The 16,784-nt window shown below is 41.4% G+C and overlaps 1 protein-coding gene across 1 annotated transcript in view; it reads left to right on the top strand.

The window, feature by feature from the left end:
* The first annotated feature begins 2,331 nt into the window (after positions 1–2,331).
* The window catches only part of adamtsl5 (ADAMTS like 5), a 62,130-nt gene continuing 47,677 nt past the window's right edge, over positions 2,332–16,784 (top strand). Inside the window, exon 1 of the mRNA XM_042485124.2 lies at positions 2,332–3,055. Coding sequence (XP_042341058.1) covers positions 3,036–3,055 — 20 coding nt within the window. The 5' untranslated portion in view covers positions 2,332–3,035. The remainder of the gene's footprint in view (positions 3,056–16,784) is intronic.

The raw sequence follows: 16,784 nt of genomic DNA, 5'->3' as shown, positions 1-16,784 counted from the left end.
TAATGAAAGCAAACACACAGTATGTGTTATTAAGGAGCGAGACCACACTTCTGCCTGTCTGATGTGGTTTTACGGTGCTGCAGGCTCATGCTGTCTGCACATCAACATTTGCTGGTTAGTAAATCATTCTTTTGGCATCTGTAGTGGGCTTCAAATGACTGGAACATCATATCCTGTGTACTGCTGAGTGGTCTGATACTGCATAATATTTACCTTAGCTACATGACCCTGTGTGGTCAGAAACAAGCTCTCAAGTAGTAACGGATTCTTACAATAAAGATCACAGTGAGACAGATGGGACTGCTCTAAGAACCCTGCTGCTCTGAGTGGAGAAACCCATGTTGCCCTGTCTCCTGTTATGTCTGCATGGCTCCAGATGATCGTTCAAGGTCGCGTGTTGAAACTGTTGCACAACTTGGATGAGTTGTCTCCACCTTGGCTGAGCTTAAAGGGACTGTGACATGCCGAGGCGGAGATGGCGCCCTGAGTTCACACAGAGGCCAGGTGGTTAGTCATCCATTTATACTGTGGCACAAGCAATTGTAAAACACAACCTGCTGAAAGGGGATGTGGCACTTCACATGTAAAGCGCAGTCAGAGACAAGGGAGATGCCCGAGGGATACAGTTACACAGTGAGGGAGTTTCAGATGTCCCTGTGGTAAAGGAAGGCTGCTATGGAGTGATTAATACAGAAAGGTGTCCAGACATGTAGATGAAGATGAAGATTGTCTCCCTGAAGCAGTCAACTGTTAAAAAAAATGGAAAGGTGAGGAGAGGTGAGGAGAGAGGGATGGGATGTGGAGATGGGGAAAGAACATGGATGTATTATAGTGTGAAGTGGAAAAAACAGGAAAGAGTAAGTAAGGTGGGGGTGATGGGGGGACAGATAATGGGGAAAGGATTTGTGTGTGTGTGTGTGTGTGTGTGTGTGTGTGTGGGTGTGTGTGTGTGATGTACAATAAACCCTGGGGCAGGTATAACGGACATAAACACTTTTCCATCCTGTGAAGAAATCTGTCCACTCCTCTGAAATAATCAAAAGAATCCTCCAAAAAATGAATCTTTATGTTTCTTTTAATAATACTATTAAAGGATGAACCATTATTTACTCACCCATGATCCTTAGAAATATTTTACTCACCGAATGAAACCTGGGAACTCTGACATCATAAGTTAAGACCACTTACTGGACTTCTGTTTCATTTTCTTAACTTCTACTGTACACTGTAAAAACTGACATTTTGATATTGGTAAAAATAAGCTTAGAAACTGATTACCCTGAAAATGGAAAGTAAATATAACTATCGTGTTTACTTTATATCTATCTGTAAGGTTTAGTTAAAATGTTATTTACTTCATTTTGTAAATTCAACTGAAAATTGAAAAGAGAAATTTACTTGTTATTATTAAGTGATAGCAACTTAATCAAACCAAGGTCGTCTGACTCAATAGTTGTGTTATATATATATATATATATATATATATATATATAAAATTGTTGAGTTTACTCAAAATTTGATTCTAATCACTTCATTTTATGAAGTTGTTGCAACCTAAAAATGACAAGTTTCATTAGCCTAAATCAATCTTTCTAAGTTTTAGCAGCTTCAGTAAACAAAGTTTACTGTGCTAATTATCTGTATTCTGCTGGTTGCAAACTAGTCAATCACATTTATTTTAAGAAAACAGAACTCACAGATCTCCTGACTTCATCACTGGCAAAATCCTAGTTATGATGATCACGTCAAGTCAGACTCACTTGATTTACTGAAGTTTCTACCACTTAGAAAATACAAGGTGAATTCCCTTGTCATTCTTAAGTTGCAACAACTTCACAAAATTAAGTAAATACAACAAAATTTCAAGTAAGCTTAACACTTAGATATAAAGTCAACATAAATTAAGATCTGTAGTTATAGTTACTTAACTTTTTTAAGGCTATCCATTTCCAAATTATTTCAAGTAAGAGTCACTTGATTAAGACTAAGATTTAACAGTGATCCTGCAAAATACATAAAACTGTTCAGTTAAGCCAGACTATGTTAGTTTAGTTAAAAGTTGAATTGCTGTCGCTCATAAAAATAAAAAAAATAAAAGCAACTTAATTTAACTTGCCATTTTTAAGTTGTAACAACTTCACAAATTGAAATAAATCCAACTAAAATCTAAGTAAACTCAACAATAAGACATGACATAAACATATACTGTCATATACTTACTTTTGTCAGGGCTGGTTTTCCTATATTTACAAAAGTAAGATCAGCTTGTGAGCTGCAGGGCTGTGATTGGTGGAGAGAGGCGTGTTCACTGCAGGAATGTAACGCTCAGGTGGAGAGAGAGAGAGAGACACGGTGGCGCAGAGGAGCGCAGCTTGTGGCTCTGCGCTCATTTCGGAGCTTTTGTGGTGTGTTTTGGAGCCGTTCAGAATGAGAGGAGGATCACAAACACAAGAGACAGCCAGTGGAGCTACCCGCTGAGAAAGGAGTGTCTTTTCCATGCAGGACTGGGCACAAGTGAAATCACCTGCTTGGAGACGATCACACTGTTTGGCACTTGAAGGACAACACTGAGCCCTACTTTCTCTGTCTGCGACCATATTTAATTCTCATTAGAGTCACAGCCGCCGGTGTCTCATGTAAACAATTAACAGAAAACCGAACTTCGTGACAGAGAAGACTTTTTGTGGCATGTGAACGTCCAGCAGAAGAGGCGCTTTTTCACTGCACACGTTTAGTGTCCCGAAAGTGATGTGATGTGTTTTGGGAGCTGGCTGACAGCTGTTTGGATGGACGAGCTTTGCAGCTGAGAGAGAGAAAACAAAGTTGATTGAAAGTTTCCCTCAGAGAAGCAGAGGAACAGGACTCTCCAGGAGCCAGAGGATATGGATGTTGTTGCGTGTGAGATCCGTGTGTCGGAGCCTGCAGCTGGGATGCGCTGTGCATCTGAGCCGCGGCGTTTCGCACCATGATACGAGAACTAACGCGCACCTGACAACGAATGTAACACAACCGAAGCCAGTCCACAAGGATCCACTATGTCCTCACTACTTAACAGGTAAAACTGTGAAATGTGTCCCTGACGAAGCGCTCTTGCTGCACACTGATGGTGATTTACAGCAAGTGTTGAGCTGAAAGCAGCACAGTACACGTTGTTTGTACTGTGATTGAGTTGCATTACAGGGAGAAAATACACTCTGTAAAATCTGACAAGTTGAGTTTACTTAAAAACACTAAGTACACCGACTACCTTGAAAAATATAAGTAAATATAACCATAACTATAATTTTATGTAACTCTATATCTAATTAAGTTCACTTAAAATTAAGTTATATTTACCTAACTTTGTGAAATTGCATTTTTGGTATTGCAACCCAAACCCAAACAAGTTTAATTAAATCAATCTTTCTAAGCTTTAGCAACTTCAGTAAACCATATTTTCTGTGCTATACTCTGCTGGTTGCATACTCATCAGTAATCTTAGTATTTTCTCAAACATCCTAACAAAACAGAACTTGCAGATTTCCTTACTTCATCATTGGCAAAATCCTCTTCATCATGGACAAGTTGAGTTAGACTAACTTGGTTAACTAAAGTTACTATCACTTAGAAAGAACAAGGTCATTTCACTTATCATTTTTGAGTTGCAACAGCTTCACAAAATAAGCAAATACAACTAAATTTCAAATGAACAAAAAGTAAACTATCCTTTTTCGAGGTAGTTTTTCCAAGATTATTTTAGGTAAGATCAACTTTTAAGATTTTACAGTGTATGTGGACGCTTAAAATATTTACCCTGAGTCATTTTGCTTGCGCCCTGCAAAACCTTGAACATTTCTTTGCGGCACAGTGAAGGATGGAAGGTGATACATTCCAGGGACAGCTGAGTTTTTCCCCCCAGTCGGAAGCTGTTTGTTTTGTGGTTCACTTCATCCCAGCAAGTCCACACTGTAAAATCTGACAAGTTGATCTTACTTAAAATAATCTTAAAAAAAACGATTGCCTTGAAAAGGAAATTAAATATAACTATTTTTACTCTTATGTTGCTTTACATCTATTTATAAGAAAATGACAAGTGAAATTAACTTGTTTTTTTTTTTCCAAGTAAAGCGACTTAATCAAACCGAGTCAGTCTGACTAAACTGAACAGTTGTGGGGTGGTTTTAGGAAAATGATTGGGTTTGATAAATAAAGTAAGCACACAAAGAATGATTAGTTTGTTGGATTATTTTCATTTTAACAAAATGCCAATCTGAGCATCTTGAGACAAGGCCAGTGTTTGTTCCAAAAAAACAACAACAATCAAAACAAAATTTAGAAATTTAGCTGTATTTTCCTCAACTCCTCTTTTGACGCTAAAAAGATGTAGCAGGATTTAGGATCAACTTTAATTTCCATTTCTTCTTTGCTTGTGATGAATGAATGATTTAGGAGACCTGCGAGTTCTGTTTTCTTAGCATGTTTAAGAAAGTACAAATATGATTGATTAGTTTACGACCAGCAGAATATAGATATATAACACAGTGAACTTGATTTACTGAAATGCTCAAACTTATAAAGACTGATTCAATTAAACTTGTCATATTTAAGTTTCAACAACTTCACAAAATTGAGTACATATAACTAAGATTTAAGTAAACTTAACAATTAGATAAAAAGTTGACATAAATTAAGAGTACTGCTGTATTTACTTACATTTTTTCAAGGTAATTGGTTTCCCAGATTTATTAAAAGTAAAATCATCTTGTCTTTCCGGTGCAGGAGAAAGTACAGATTAAAAAAAAAAAGATTTATTTTGGGTGCATATTTGCAACATGCCATGTATTCTTTGACTTTTGCATCAAAGAAACTTCACTTGAAGAGGTTTAGTGGATCCTGTATTAACCTGTGGTGTGTGAAGGTTTTCTCCGGGGGCAGAAGTCATACTCAGTCTACTGTAGGCTACTTCCTGCCAGCCAGTGAGGTAATCCTCCTGCCACACAGTATCTGTGATTCCACCCATCCTGCTACACTACCTTTATCTCCTAAATGTCACTTGCTATAAATATCCTGCTCATATGCGATCTAATCCCAACCCTGCGACAGAGAGCACAAACACTGTGGACTGCAGTTTCAGTTTCTCTTGACCATGTCTTTCCCTCAGCTCCTCAGGATTACTCTCCTCAGTGGAAACACTACGTGCTGACATTTCTGCACTCTGCACCCAACATGTTAAAGTGTGATTATACCTTTTATGGGCTGCTTTTGATATAATGTGTCAGGAGAAATGTCCAGGCCGTGTATCTGATGGACCGCTGTATGTCCGACCGGTCGGCACACACTGAAAGATTTGGCTCAGGGCACATTTTCTGTCTCTCTGATAACTCTTTAAAGGAATATTTGTTTGAGAAGGAGCCGTCAGCCCCATGAACAGATTTAATCTACTTACCATGGAACACTGAGCATATAGCTTCAAAACGAGGACTCTAATTTGGTGTTACACGCTATGATGTCACTCTTTCCTGTGGGGAGGAATTTCACTGCTTTTGTTCCCTGTGGATGTGGACTTTGAGCTCTGAAGAAAGACATCAGTATTTCTTCTTTAAATGTCTCTGTTAGCTACTTGTCTATTTTATAGTTTTATAAAAGCTAAAGGTATCACAACTTCCTTAAGTCTTTTTTAAAATAACAAAATCATTATGATTTTACAAACTCTGAAGTATATTTTTGCAATGACAAGCTCATTTTTGAGTTTTTTTTAGCTCATTTTTTAAAGTTCTGTCACAGGATCATACTTTAATGGATCCCAGACTAGGGATCCATTGAGACTAAGACCCCATTATATCACACATTTCAGTTTTAGCACTGTAGTTTTTGGACTTTGAAAAGAGTTGTTCATTTTTACTCATATTTTTTGGACTGTCATAGACCACAGGAATAACATGGATGAATTTTGAAAATGGGCGTAGTTCCTCTTTAATGGAAAGATTCCAGAGATTAATCCCATCATGGATGTTCAAAACAAAGGTTGCTGAAATTATTCATTTTAAAGAATGTGAAAGGCTGAGAATCGGAGCTAACAGGGATTGGAATCAGTAGCAAACACATTTTCTCAACAGGACTTTTTTCATGTTGACATAATGGAGTAGGAGAAGCACAGGTGTAATTAGTAAAATAAATGATGGCTGAATTTTCAGATTTATGGTCCCAGCTCCTTTGGTACTCATAGGTGCAATGCTTTCTACCTGTTTCTGAGGGTCTACAACCTGGAGTGATTTCAGTCAATAATCCAGTCAAAGCTTTACTCAGAAAACCACACAAACAGTCGGCTAGGAACTACAGTCGCATCTCAGTTATTCTGAAGAACATTTTGAACAACTGCCTCATGTCATGTTCCACTGCAGCGTCCTGCTCCTCTCAGTAATGTTTCCGGGTTCCTCTAGAGGAACTACAAAACCACGTGTTGCACTGATGTGTGATTTATTTTTATTTCATTTATGATTTAATTGCTCTTGTCTTTGTTTCCTCAGACACTTTAAACACAGCCAAACACTGTGAAAACTACAACAAAAATGAAAAGTTTTTTTAAAAAAACATACATTTTCCACTCACTCTCAATCTAGTTTCCATCATTAAGCAGTCCACTTAACATGACAGAAATGTTCTAAAATAAAATGAAATGACCAAAATGCATCACCAGTGTCCATGTAAGGCACATTAACATTACATAAGCATGAAACAAGATCAAGAACACTTACCATGTGCACCTTTAGGTAGAATATCGCCACTCTGGAGTTGTGCGTTTGTCGTCTGCAGCCATGTTGCTCTTACCCACAATGCTACTGATCTATGACCTCACCAAACAGCATCACATTTTCCATAATGCTGTCAGTTCCACTGGGGTGGTGTTACTCTCTGCATTTAGTTAAGAAATACATGAAAAGGCAATGCATTTTTTAACTAACATTTTAAAGTACCTTTGAGACACAATTTTAATCATACTTTTGACTCCTTTAACACTTGTTCATTACATTTTTTTAATGACTTTGTGAATTTAAATATTCATTAATTTATTACTGAAACACACAAGCAAACATATCAATAAAATTGTCTCTGAGACAGTTATACAGGTCCTCAACCTGATCTGCTTGTTACACTGAGTCCTGCTCTGTCAGAGAGACTGAGGTCAGTTTCAAGGTTCACTCAGATAAAAGTTTACTGCTCTGTGTTTGTCTCTCTACACCAATGCGGTGAAAAGCTCCTGCTTTACTGTTTAAAAAGCTTCCAAGCAGGATTAGAGTTTTGTTTTTACACAGTGCGTTTGTCTGTCAGCAGGATGTTTTTAAAACCCTGTGAAGGAATTTCCATGAAATGTGATGGACATGTCGGCTTTGTGCCAAGGAGCAATTGGTTTGGTTTTGGTGGTGATCCAGATCTGGGAGTTCTTCCGCCAGACCATTAGTGTTTCTTAGCTGTTATTATGAAACTGATGGAGGCGGAAACCTCAGAAACTCCCAGTCCTGCGGGGACATTTGCAGCTGTAAGACGACTCGTTTTATTCATGATTGAAGTTTTAGGTGTAATGTGTCGAGCTCGATGAAGAGGCTGACGAGGAGTCATTCCTCAGATTTCTATACAGGCGTCATGGTTGACATATGTCTGGTAGAAGTGATTACCCTCAATCATGTCTGCTTTTAAATATTTCAAAGTTTTGGGGGTGTTCTTCATCATTCATCATGTTGTCTGTTATTCTTTGTCACAGTATCTCTCGCGTGCATCACTGCATGTTTCCCATGTTGCCACTATGACTGTAGATGACCTGAGAGGCTATGCTTCAGTCAGAGTGGCTGTGAAAAGATAATCTCATAATCCCTGAGGTATGACAGTATACCAAGTTTGTTCTCCCTGTTGTGGAAGGAGTGAGTTAAGTTAACTGAAGCGAGGCGAAGCAAAGCGAAGGGACCATATTGAGCAAGAGGCTGCTGGGACTAGACATTTTGGCAACAAAACCAACAAGCTGATACCAGTGTCTGTCTTTCATTGAGTCATTTACCAACAGGCTCTGGGTGTTTAGTTCATAAACAATAGTCTGTGATTTTATTTACGCTAAAATGCTTTACTACGTCTTCAAGTGGAGCAGCTGCTGGGACACAAAGCACCTCCACTTGTGTTTAAAGAGGCTGGTTTTGTCAATGCGCGCTGACCGGGGCCACGGAGCATTTGATTGTTGCTGCCTCATTCATAGTCAATACAGATCCAGGGGTCAGAGCTGAGCACAGAGCCGTCACACTGAACATCTGTTAAAGGTTGTGTCAATTCATTCAGCTGCATGCTCCATATAACCATCAGACCCTCCGCCAGGCTCGCCCAAACACTGGCTGGGTCACAGCTCAATCTGCGGGCAGGTTAAAGGTTAAGACTGACCCCTGGATGGAAGACGGATTGCTTTTGCAAAGTTGGTGGGTTTGAGTTGTAAAAGGGACGCCTGTGGGTCACCATACAGAAACACTTAGACTGAGATCCTTCACAAAGAAACTAAAGGAGGCCAGATCTTAAGTCAGGTGTCTCCAGTGTTGACATGACTCATATCAGGTCAAAGGACACATTCTCACCTGCAATGCACTTTTAACCAGTGCACAGTCATAGCCTCAGTGGAACTGCATGATACCAGTGTGGAGCTGTTGTTTATTTGAGCAGGGTGGGAATGTGAGAGCAACCTGTCCGTCAGGGCGTGCTGAAGCAAACCATCAGTCGTTAACAGAGGAATTATCAGTGAGCTCTGCTGCAGACGCTGGGTGGAGAGCATGCTGCCTGTCTGACTGTCTGACTTTGTTCAGGATTTTAAGATCCTTATCCGGGATCTTCATCATGTGTCAACCACTCAACTATAATAGTGAGAGGAGGGACAGGCAGGGAAAAAAAGTTCAATTAACGATTATTTTACTTACTGATTACTGTGATGATTCCTTTCTGGATAAAACTTGATATGTTCAAGGTACAAAGTAGATTTATAATCAATTTTTCTTAAACATGGTTTAAGAAGAAGTTGATCCGAAATCCTGCTACATCTTTTTGGGGTTGAAGGAGGAGATGAGTGAGAAGTCTCACAGCCTGGGGAAAGAAGCTGCTCTGTAGTCTGGTGGTTCTGCAGCGGATACTTCTGTATCTTTTTCCAGATGGCAGCAGGGTGAACAGACTGTGTCTGGGTGGCTGCTGTCTTTCAGTAGTCTTTGGGCTCTGTGCAGACACCTCACTTCACAGAGGTCACTGATGCTCTGTAGATGGGAACCAGTGATGTTCTGGGCAGTTTTAATCACCCGCTGTAGAGCCTTCCTGTCCTGGGCCGTGCACGAACCATGCCAGTTGGTGATGTTTCCAGTCAGTATGCTTTCTATTGCTCCTCTGTAGAAGTTAACCAGGATCTTGCTCTGGAATTTAGCCTTCCTAAGTTTCCGTAGGAAGTAGAGCCTTTTCTGTGCTTTTTTAACCTGGGTGGTGATGTGTGATGACCAAGACAGGTTCTCAGTGATAGTAATATCAAGGAACCTATAGCTGTTCACCTGCTCCACCTCAGCTCGGCTGATGTAGACAGGAGTGTGTGTCTTTGCCTCCTTCTTTCTAAAATCAACAATCAGCTCCTTGGTTTTACTGACATTGTTGTTGTGTCTGTGTGAATACCTTGTGCAGTACGTGTCATTTTGTATTGTCTTCTGTATATGTTTTTTTATCTGGTGGAACAGATTTGAGAAATGTTTTTATAAAAATATTAAACTGTCAGCACATAGTGAAAAGTGCTCTTCAACAGTTTGCAGAGCCAGCAGCAACATCTCTAAATATTTGCTTTGTCAGTCCAGAATACAAAGGTACTCACTTTATTGTGATAAAAAAGAAAGAAATAAACATGATCAATTAATTGACTCATGTTTCAGATACCAAAATCAAAAATCTTTGGCAGTCAACGTTTTACTTAATTTATGCCATGATACCCTGCTAACTTACATACAGACAAGCAAATAGGGCTAAAAGCAACATTTTGGAAGAAACAGTAAGAATTTTTCATGCTGCATACATGTGTTGTTGGATAATATATTATACAGAATGTTTGGGCTGCAGTCATCGATTATAAAGATTATTAGTCTGGTGATTATTTTCCTGAGTAGTTGTTTAAGTATAAAATGTCAGAAACCTATTCTGAAATATCCATCCCAAGGTGATGTCTTCAAATTACTTGTTTCGACTAACTAACTGTCTAAAATTCCCAAAATATTTAGTTTGCAATGATGTTAAAAAAAGAGTGAGTGCTGATCAATGTATTATCAAAATAGCTGCCAAATACTTTTTAATGAATCAGTGGCTTGATTAGTTGACTAATTGCTACAGCTCCACAAGATATGTGAGTTACTGTGAAGTTGTGTTGTGTTGATGTGATAAAAAACAAGCGTAGAAGAATTTGGTGTTAGGAGAGATTTGCACATCACTATTATTTATCAACCCATTAATCTGTATTTGATATGAGATGCAGTATGAGGTTGTCCAGGTACACTGATCATTGGCAGGTTGGAACATTTGAAATGCAACCATGTTCAGATAACAGCTCGGTGGCCTATTTGATGATAAGAGTAGTTTCATGTTGTTTTTGTTGGGTGGGACTCGTGTTTTTCCTCGGTCCTCAGTCATTAAAGCGACTAATGTCCGTGAAAATAAACATTCAGTCTCGTATTGATTAAAACCATTTCCCTGTCCCTGCCCCGGAGCTATTCACTAATGTGCTGCTATAGTCTTAATGTGAGCAGGGGGAGGCGGACTGACCCCTGCTCACCTCTCAAAGGGCCCCTGTAGGGAGGGGGCCAAGCAGCCAGTGACCAGAGCTGCTGTCTTTTCATGTTCAAAACCGGAAGCCAAAGATCAAGTCAAAGTGAGAGACTTCAGCTTTGTGGATCACGGCAGCCTTCAGAATTGAGCTTTTCTAGAATCTAAACCCTAAACACTGACAATAGTGTTTATGACACAAACACACACACACAAAAGTATTTTCATCAGTGAAAATGAATGCAATCATCCGAAAAATGCACCATTTTTTGTTTTAACAGAAATTAGTAAAAACACGTTGTCTGAAACATTTCTGTCATTACAATGACAGATTTTTTGGCCACTTGGGGGCAGCAGGTCAAGCTGTTGGAAAAACACTTTGGCATCATCTGACAATGTTGCCACTTTAAACAGTATGACTGAAGTGCATAGGTACCACAGCGTTTATTAGTTCGCCTTTATAATAACATTTATGAACATATCAAATAGAGTGACATATACATTTAATTGTGCAAAAGTGTTTTATCTACCTTGCTAAAGCAAATCAAAGTCAGTCACAAGGACTCATTTCTTGATGGATTTATGTCTACATTTTGATGTTGTTGTTTTTTTATTTTAAATAAACGAAGTCTTGGCTTCAGAATATGAAACTGTTATTGCCAAATTCAGATGATGAATATAATTTTGAAGTTTGTAATGTCATGATGACATGCTGCAAACAAGTTTCTGCTACAATATGGTCCTTCAGGCTGTCACTCTTCCTCCCTCACTGACATTATGAATGATAGGATTATAAGAATAAGTCAGGGTCAAAGACAGAAAATTTCTGTCTGATTTCAAATAAAGTCTCAGCTTTAGAATATTAAAACCTAATAAAACTCACCGGGTCCCCACCAGCTACTGGCTTGATCTAACATTAGGTCCAAATGACTCAGCATCGTGCATCAAAATGCAAATGGAATGCAAAAGGAAACTTTTGTCAATATGGAAATGCCACACATCATGAGCTTGGTTAGATTCTCCACAAATTAATCGCTCAGTTCATTTTACAGAAACCATGAACACCAAATAAAATTTCATTCTGATTTATCAGCATGGTAAACAAGAGAGACCAAAAAAGTGATGACACCCCACCTCTGAAGATGTCATAAAATCTGCCTTTGTCCATTCCTTGATTATTCCTATTCTTTTAGTTCATAAGGGTCCACAAAAAGGGAGAAAACAAAGTCTGTTTTCACTTCAAACTCGTATAATATTGTCGCTTTGACAGTGCTTTTGGCGTACGATCACTATACCAACAGCCACCTTTCAAGCCTGCATGAAATGCCACTGGATGGTGTCAGGTGAGAACATGACTGGACAGAACCGGTCGCTATGTTATTATATGATAGCTGGACGGCACTTGCCATGTCACTTGAGAACACGGTGGGACGGAACCTGTTATGTCAACATGAAATATCGTAGAACGGCGTCAGGTTATAAAAACGTCATATAAGCACGAGGGCGCCTATAGGGTGGGCAGGATAGGTGGTGGATGGGTCTAACAAACCCTGGACTTTCATGCAGGAGTCCAGCATTCACTTCCCGTCTGAACGTGATGGATTTTTGTGCATCTCACCATGTGTCTCCTTCCCCTAATTCTAACCATCCGTGGCAGCATGTGCAGTTGTTGATGTCCCAGCATTGGTTGTCATGTGCTGTTGTTGCCCAAATGTAACCACATGCAGCGTAATCCCACCATGTGCTTGTCCTGACATCACGGGCATGCTAAAACATCAACATCCTATAGAATCTGCTTCTAAGGCCATGTCCACAATTGTCTCAAGAAATGTGTGTGTCGACACAAAACCACTGAAAATGTTGTAGTATATATGCCAGGCCTGTAAGTGGTACTGTAACGCTGCCACGTAAATACACCAAAAACAGAGAATAAGACATGGAGCATGCGCATAAAACTCGTGCAATGTAAAAAAAACACACAAAGAAGAAGATGGCAAAGAATACAAATGGAGCTAGAATTGAGATTTTGCTGTAAAAGCCATATCACGCTCAGTAGCTTCTGCAGCACGAACGCAACACTATAATCCGCCATTGTTGTTGTTCTTGTTGTTGCCGGGGTTAGTGCACGCTTGTTAAGGGAGAGGTGGGGCTATGGCGTCATCAGTTCAGGAAAGATGTGTATGGGTTGTAAACACGGAAACCCAAGGGTGGCATCTTCAGATTTGTTCACCCTGGGACCCGGTTTCAAAAATTAGCGTATTCAGACTCCCAAAACCCCAGTTTCACGCGGACGAAACGTCCATACAGTAAAAAACTTTTTCAGATACACCTAAACCTGACTCCGTACGGACATGGCCCAAGTCTTTGATTTCAGATTTCATTTAATGACAGCAGATCCTTGAGTTTCAAGTCACTGTGCAAAAAATTCCAGGCTGAGGGTGCAGAATACCCAGAAGCCCTTTTCCCAATGTCTGTCCAAATGTTTGGGACAAAAAGCATAAAGAGGTCCTGAGAACACAATGAATACTGTTGGGTACTTTTCTGCTTAATAGAAACACAGTGGTAGTGTGGGAGCAGACCAAGAATTGCCTTTTATACAAAGGTGCACTGATGTAAGAGCCTACGGGTCACCAGAGCAGGGCATCCTACTCGAGAGTACAACTCACAGTGGTGAGTAAGAGCTTTACAGTTTGTAATCAACCTCAAGGATGCGTGGTGAGCTGTGTCAACTATATGGACACAGTAGGCAGGTTTCCATTGCAGATTTGTGCAAAACTGAAGATATTTTCAAAATGTCAATATAACACATAGCTAGATGTCTCTGTTTTCACCGAGTGATGTTATGTGACTTCTCCTCTAGCGATAACATTTCAAGAAGCATGGCGATGGATGTTCAAAACATTAGCAGTTTTGTTTCCATTGCAGCCACCGCCATCATTATTTCCAGTCCAGGGCCACATTGACATGTTATGGAGCGATGATCCGCTCAACTTTTGAAGAGTTATGCAATGCAATAACAGCTCTTGTAGCTGCTGCTACAAGAGCCGAGGGAGCCAGTTACTACTGACAAGCACATAGCCATAGCATCATGTGACCTAGAAAAGCCAAAAAAGCATTTACATTGCAGTTTTGCAAAATTTGCCTTTTTTGAAACGCCTGAAATACCACCTCATGCGAGCACAAAAACGTTTTTGCAAAAAATGCAAGTTTTAATGGAAACCCACCCATTGAGCAGAGGCGTGCATGTACAAAAGATCACCATAGTCCAATACAGGTAAAGGAAAGTTGCAGCAACAAGACGCTTTGTTCCATTAAAAGAAAAACAACAGTTGTTCTGAGAATAAAAACCCAGTTTTTACCTCAGCTTTTTCACCAGGTACAACACATGGTTTAAAATTACTTTTCCACCCACAGTGACCACGACAGGTACATTTCGTCTCAATTACTCACTCAAAGTGGAGAATTGTTTCGGGTCTAAGAAAACGTCTTTGACATTGCAATCCTAAATTCCCAGGCCAGGTGATGCTCATGTTAACAGCAGTGTAGTGTGCTTTTAAAAAAGCCCAGTGGCCCTGTAGTCATGAAGCTGAGACTCTGGAAATAAAATAAAGTCTGTGTGAAATAAAAAGGCCTCTTACATCATTCATGATGTATGAGCCCGTTACCTCTTTAGGTCAAGGCGACCTTCCTTGTTCCTCTGATATGAATTCCCCCATGTAAGGCCAAGATGGGAGCTGAGGTCGCTGAAGGGAAGGGCTGCTCAGCCAAGTGTGAGGGAGATGTGTATCGTTTAATTGGACAGGGCAACTACTGACCTGGGACTGAGCCAAAAGCTGTGGAGCAGCTCCGTGTTTATGGCCCGGGGAGATAACAGAGACAGAACAGACTAATGGAGATAAATGACAGACACACTGGGAACTGACGGAGGACAAAGTGAAACGTGGGAGACAAGGTCAGGGATAAAGACAGAGAAAATGAAGTTGCTGTAACTTTCCAACCCATCTGATCTATTTTTCCTCTGAGTGTGTCAATGAAAATGACGTGCCTCATCACGAAACAGACCCTTAAACATATGACACAGTGCTGCTGTCAGCAGAGCAGCGATGCCAGGAAGCAATCAAAGAGAGGGACTTTCCAAGAATCACCGGAACTTCTCAGAAAAGGCGTTTGTCCTTTTGATGAGTCAGAGGGAGAAAAAGACGGAGAACAACAGTTACCTTGCTGTGTTTGCCTGGAGGTGAAGAAGGCGAAGAGGCAGCAAAAATAGTAGACACCCTGCACAAGGCTCAGTGGAGCTCTTTCCTGTTAGCACCTGAGAAGTGGCTTACTGTGCTGGTGCTACAGTGGTCTTTAACTGCTGTGACTCACTTTTATTTGTAAGAATACTCTGCTTTTCTGCCTTAAAATGAAACTAGTGTTGTGGTGAGATAGTAGATCATACGCAAGGTTTGTATCAGAGTCTACTGCTTGTTTCACGAATATGGACCTCCAAGGTCAGCATCATTTATTTATTGATACCAGCACACAACAGCACATTCTTCCTGACTTTTATCACACATATGTTTCCATGCACAGTTTAGTGGAGCTTCAGTTATTGCTCGATTAGGTACCAGTATACAAGTACCAGGGGAGAATTCATTTATTGATGTAGTATGTTCGACTTGACTACAGCATGTGGAGATATGCCCTCTATCAGCTAGTTGCTATAAACCTGTATTATTTATACAGTCTATGATATAGACCCAGTCACAATCATAACTGTTTATTTACGCTAACTTCGAAGTAGAAAACCGCCGTGTCACGTACATATAATCAAACAGCACATCTTTTAATTGTAACGGGTGCTGTGTGGACCCAGATGCAGTACACCGGTAAACTGGAGTAGTTGGTAATGACGTTTATTAATCCCAGCACAAATCAGAACTCCTCGGAGACCCCAGACACACTCCCCCCGTCGTCCGAGAGGGCACCACCGGACTCCGAGGCAGAACCCACGTCGTCATCCCCGGGCGGCGTGGACACAGGAGCAGGACGGGAAGCAGAACCGGATCCCCCACGTGCCGAGGCGGGCCCGGAGGGTTGGTCGGGATGCCGCCGATGGAACTCCGCCACGAGGTCGCCATCCAGGATCTGGCGCGCCGGGACCCAGGACCGCTCCTCCGGACCGTACCCTTCCCAATCGACGAGGTACTGAAGGCCCCTCCCACGGCGGCGAGAGCGCAGCAGGCGATGCACCGTATAGGCCGGGGTCCCATCTATGATGCGGGGAGGAGGAGGAGGTCGGGACGGAGGTTGCAGAGGGCTCTCTCGGAATGGCTTGAGTCGTGAGACGTGAAAGGTGGGGTGGACCCGCATGGTTCGGGGCAGTCGTAGGCGGACCGCCACCGGGTTGATCACCTTGTCGATGGGGAACGGTCCGACGAACTTGGGGGCCAATTTCTTGGAGTCCTCCCGCAGGGGAAGGTCCCGGGTCGACAGCCATACCTTCTGCCCCACCTGGTAGACGGGGGCTCGGGAACGGCGACGGTTAGCAGCTGCAGCGTATCTTTCGGCGGACCCCAGCAGTGCGGACCTGGCCTGGGTCCAAGTCCGACGACAGCGACGGATGAAGGCTTCTACTGAAGGATAGGCAGTCTCTTTCTCTTGGTCCGGGAACAGGGGGGGTTGAAACCCATAAGCACACTGAAATGGGGACAGGCCAGTAGCTGAGCTGGTGAGAGTGTTGTGACCGTATTCCACCCACAACAGTTGTGAGGACCAGGAGGCAGGGTGTTTAGAAGCCATACATCGAAGTACCGTCTCCATCTGCTGGTTCTTCCTCTCTGTCTGTCCGTTGGACTGAGGATGGTACCCGGAGGACAGGCTGGTGGAAGCACCCAGGAGACGGCAGAATTCCCTCCAAAATGATGAGGTGAACTGCGGACCCCGGTCCGAGACCACATCAGAAGGAAGGCCATGGAGTCGGAACACATGCTCCAGGAGCAACTCAGCAGTCTCTT

This window comes from Plectropomus leopardus, chromosome 1 (genome assembly GCF_026936395.1).
Source record: "Plectropomus leopardus strain MGB_pleo_1.0 chromosome 1, ASM2693639v1, whole genome shotgun sequence".
In the NCBI taxonomy this organism is placed as follows: domain Eukaryota; kingdom Metazoa; phylum Chordata; class Actinopteri; order Perciformes; family Serranidae; genus Plectropomus; species Plectropomus leopardus.
This window is presented reverse-complemented; position numbering and strand designations above follow the sequence as displayed.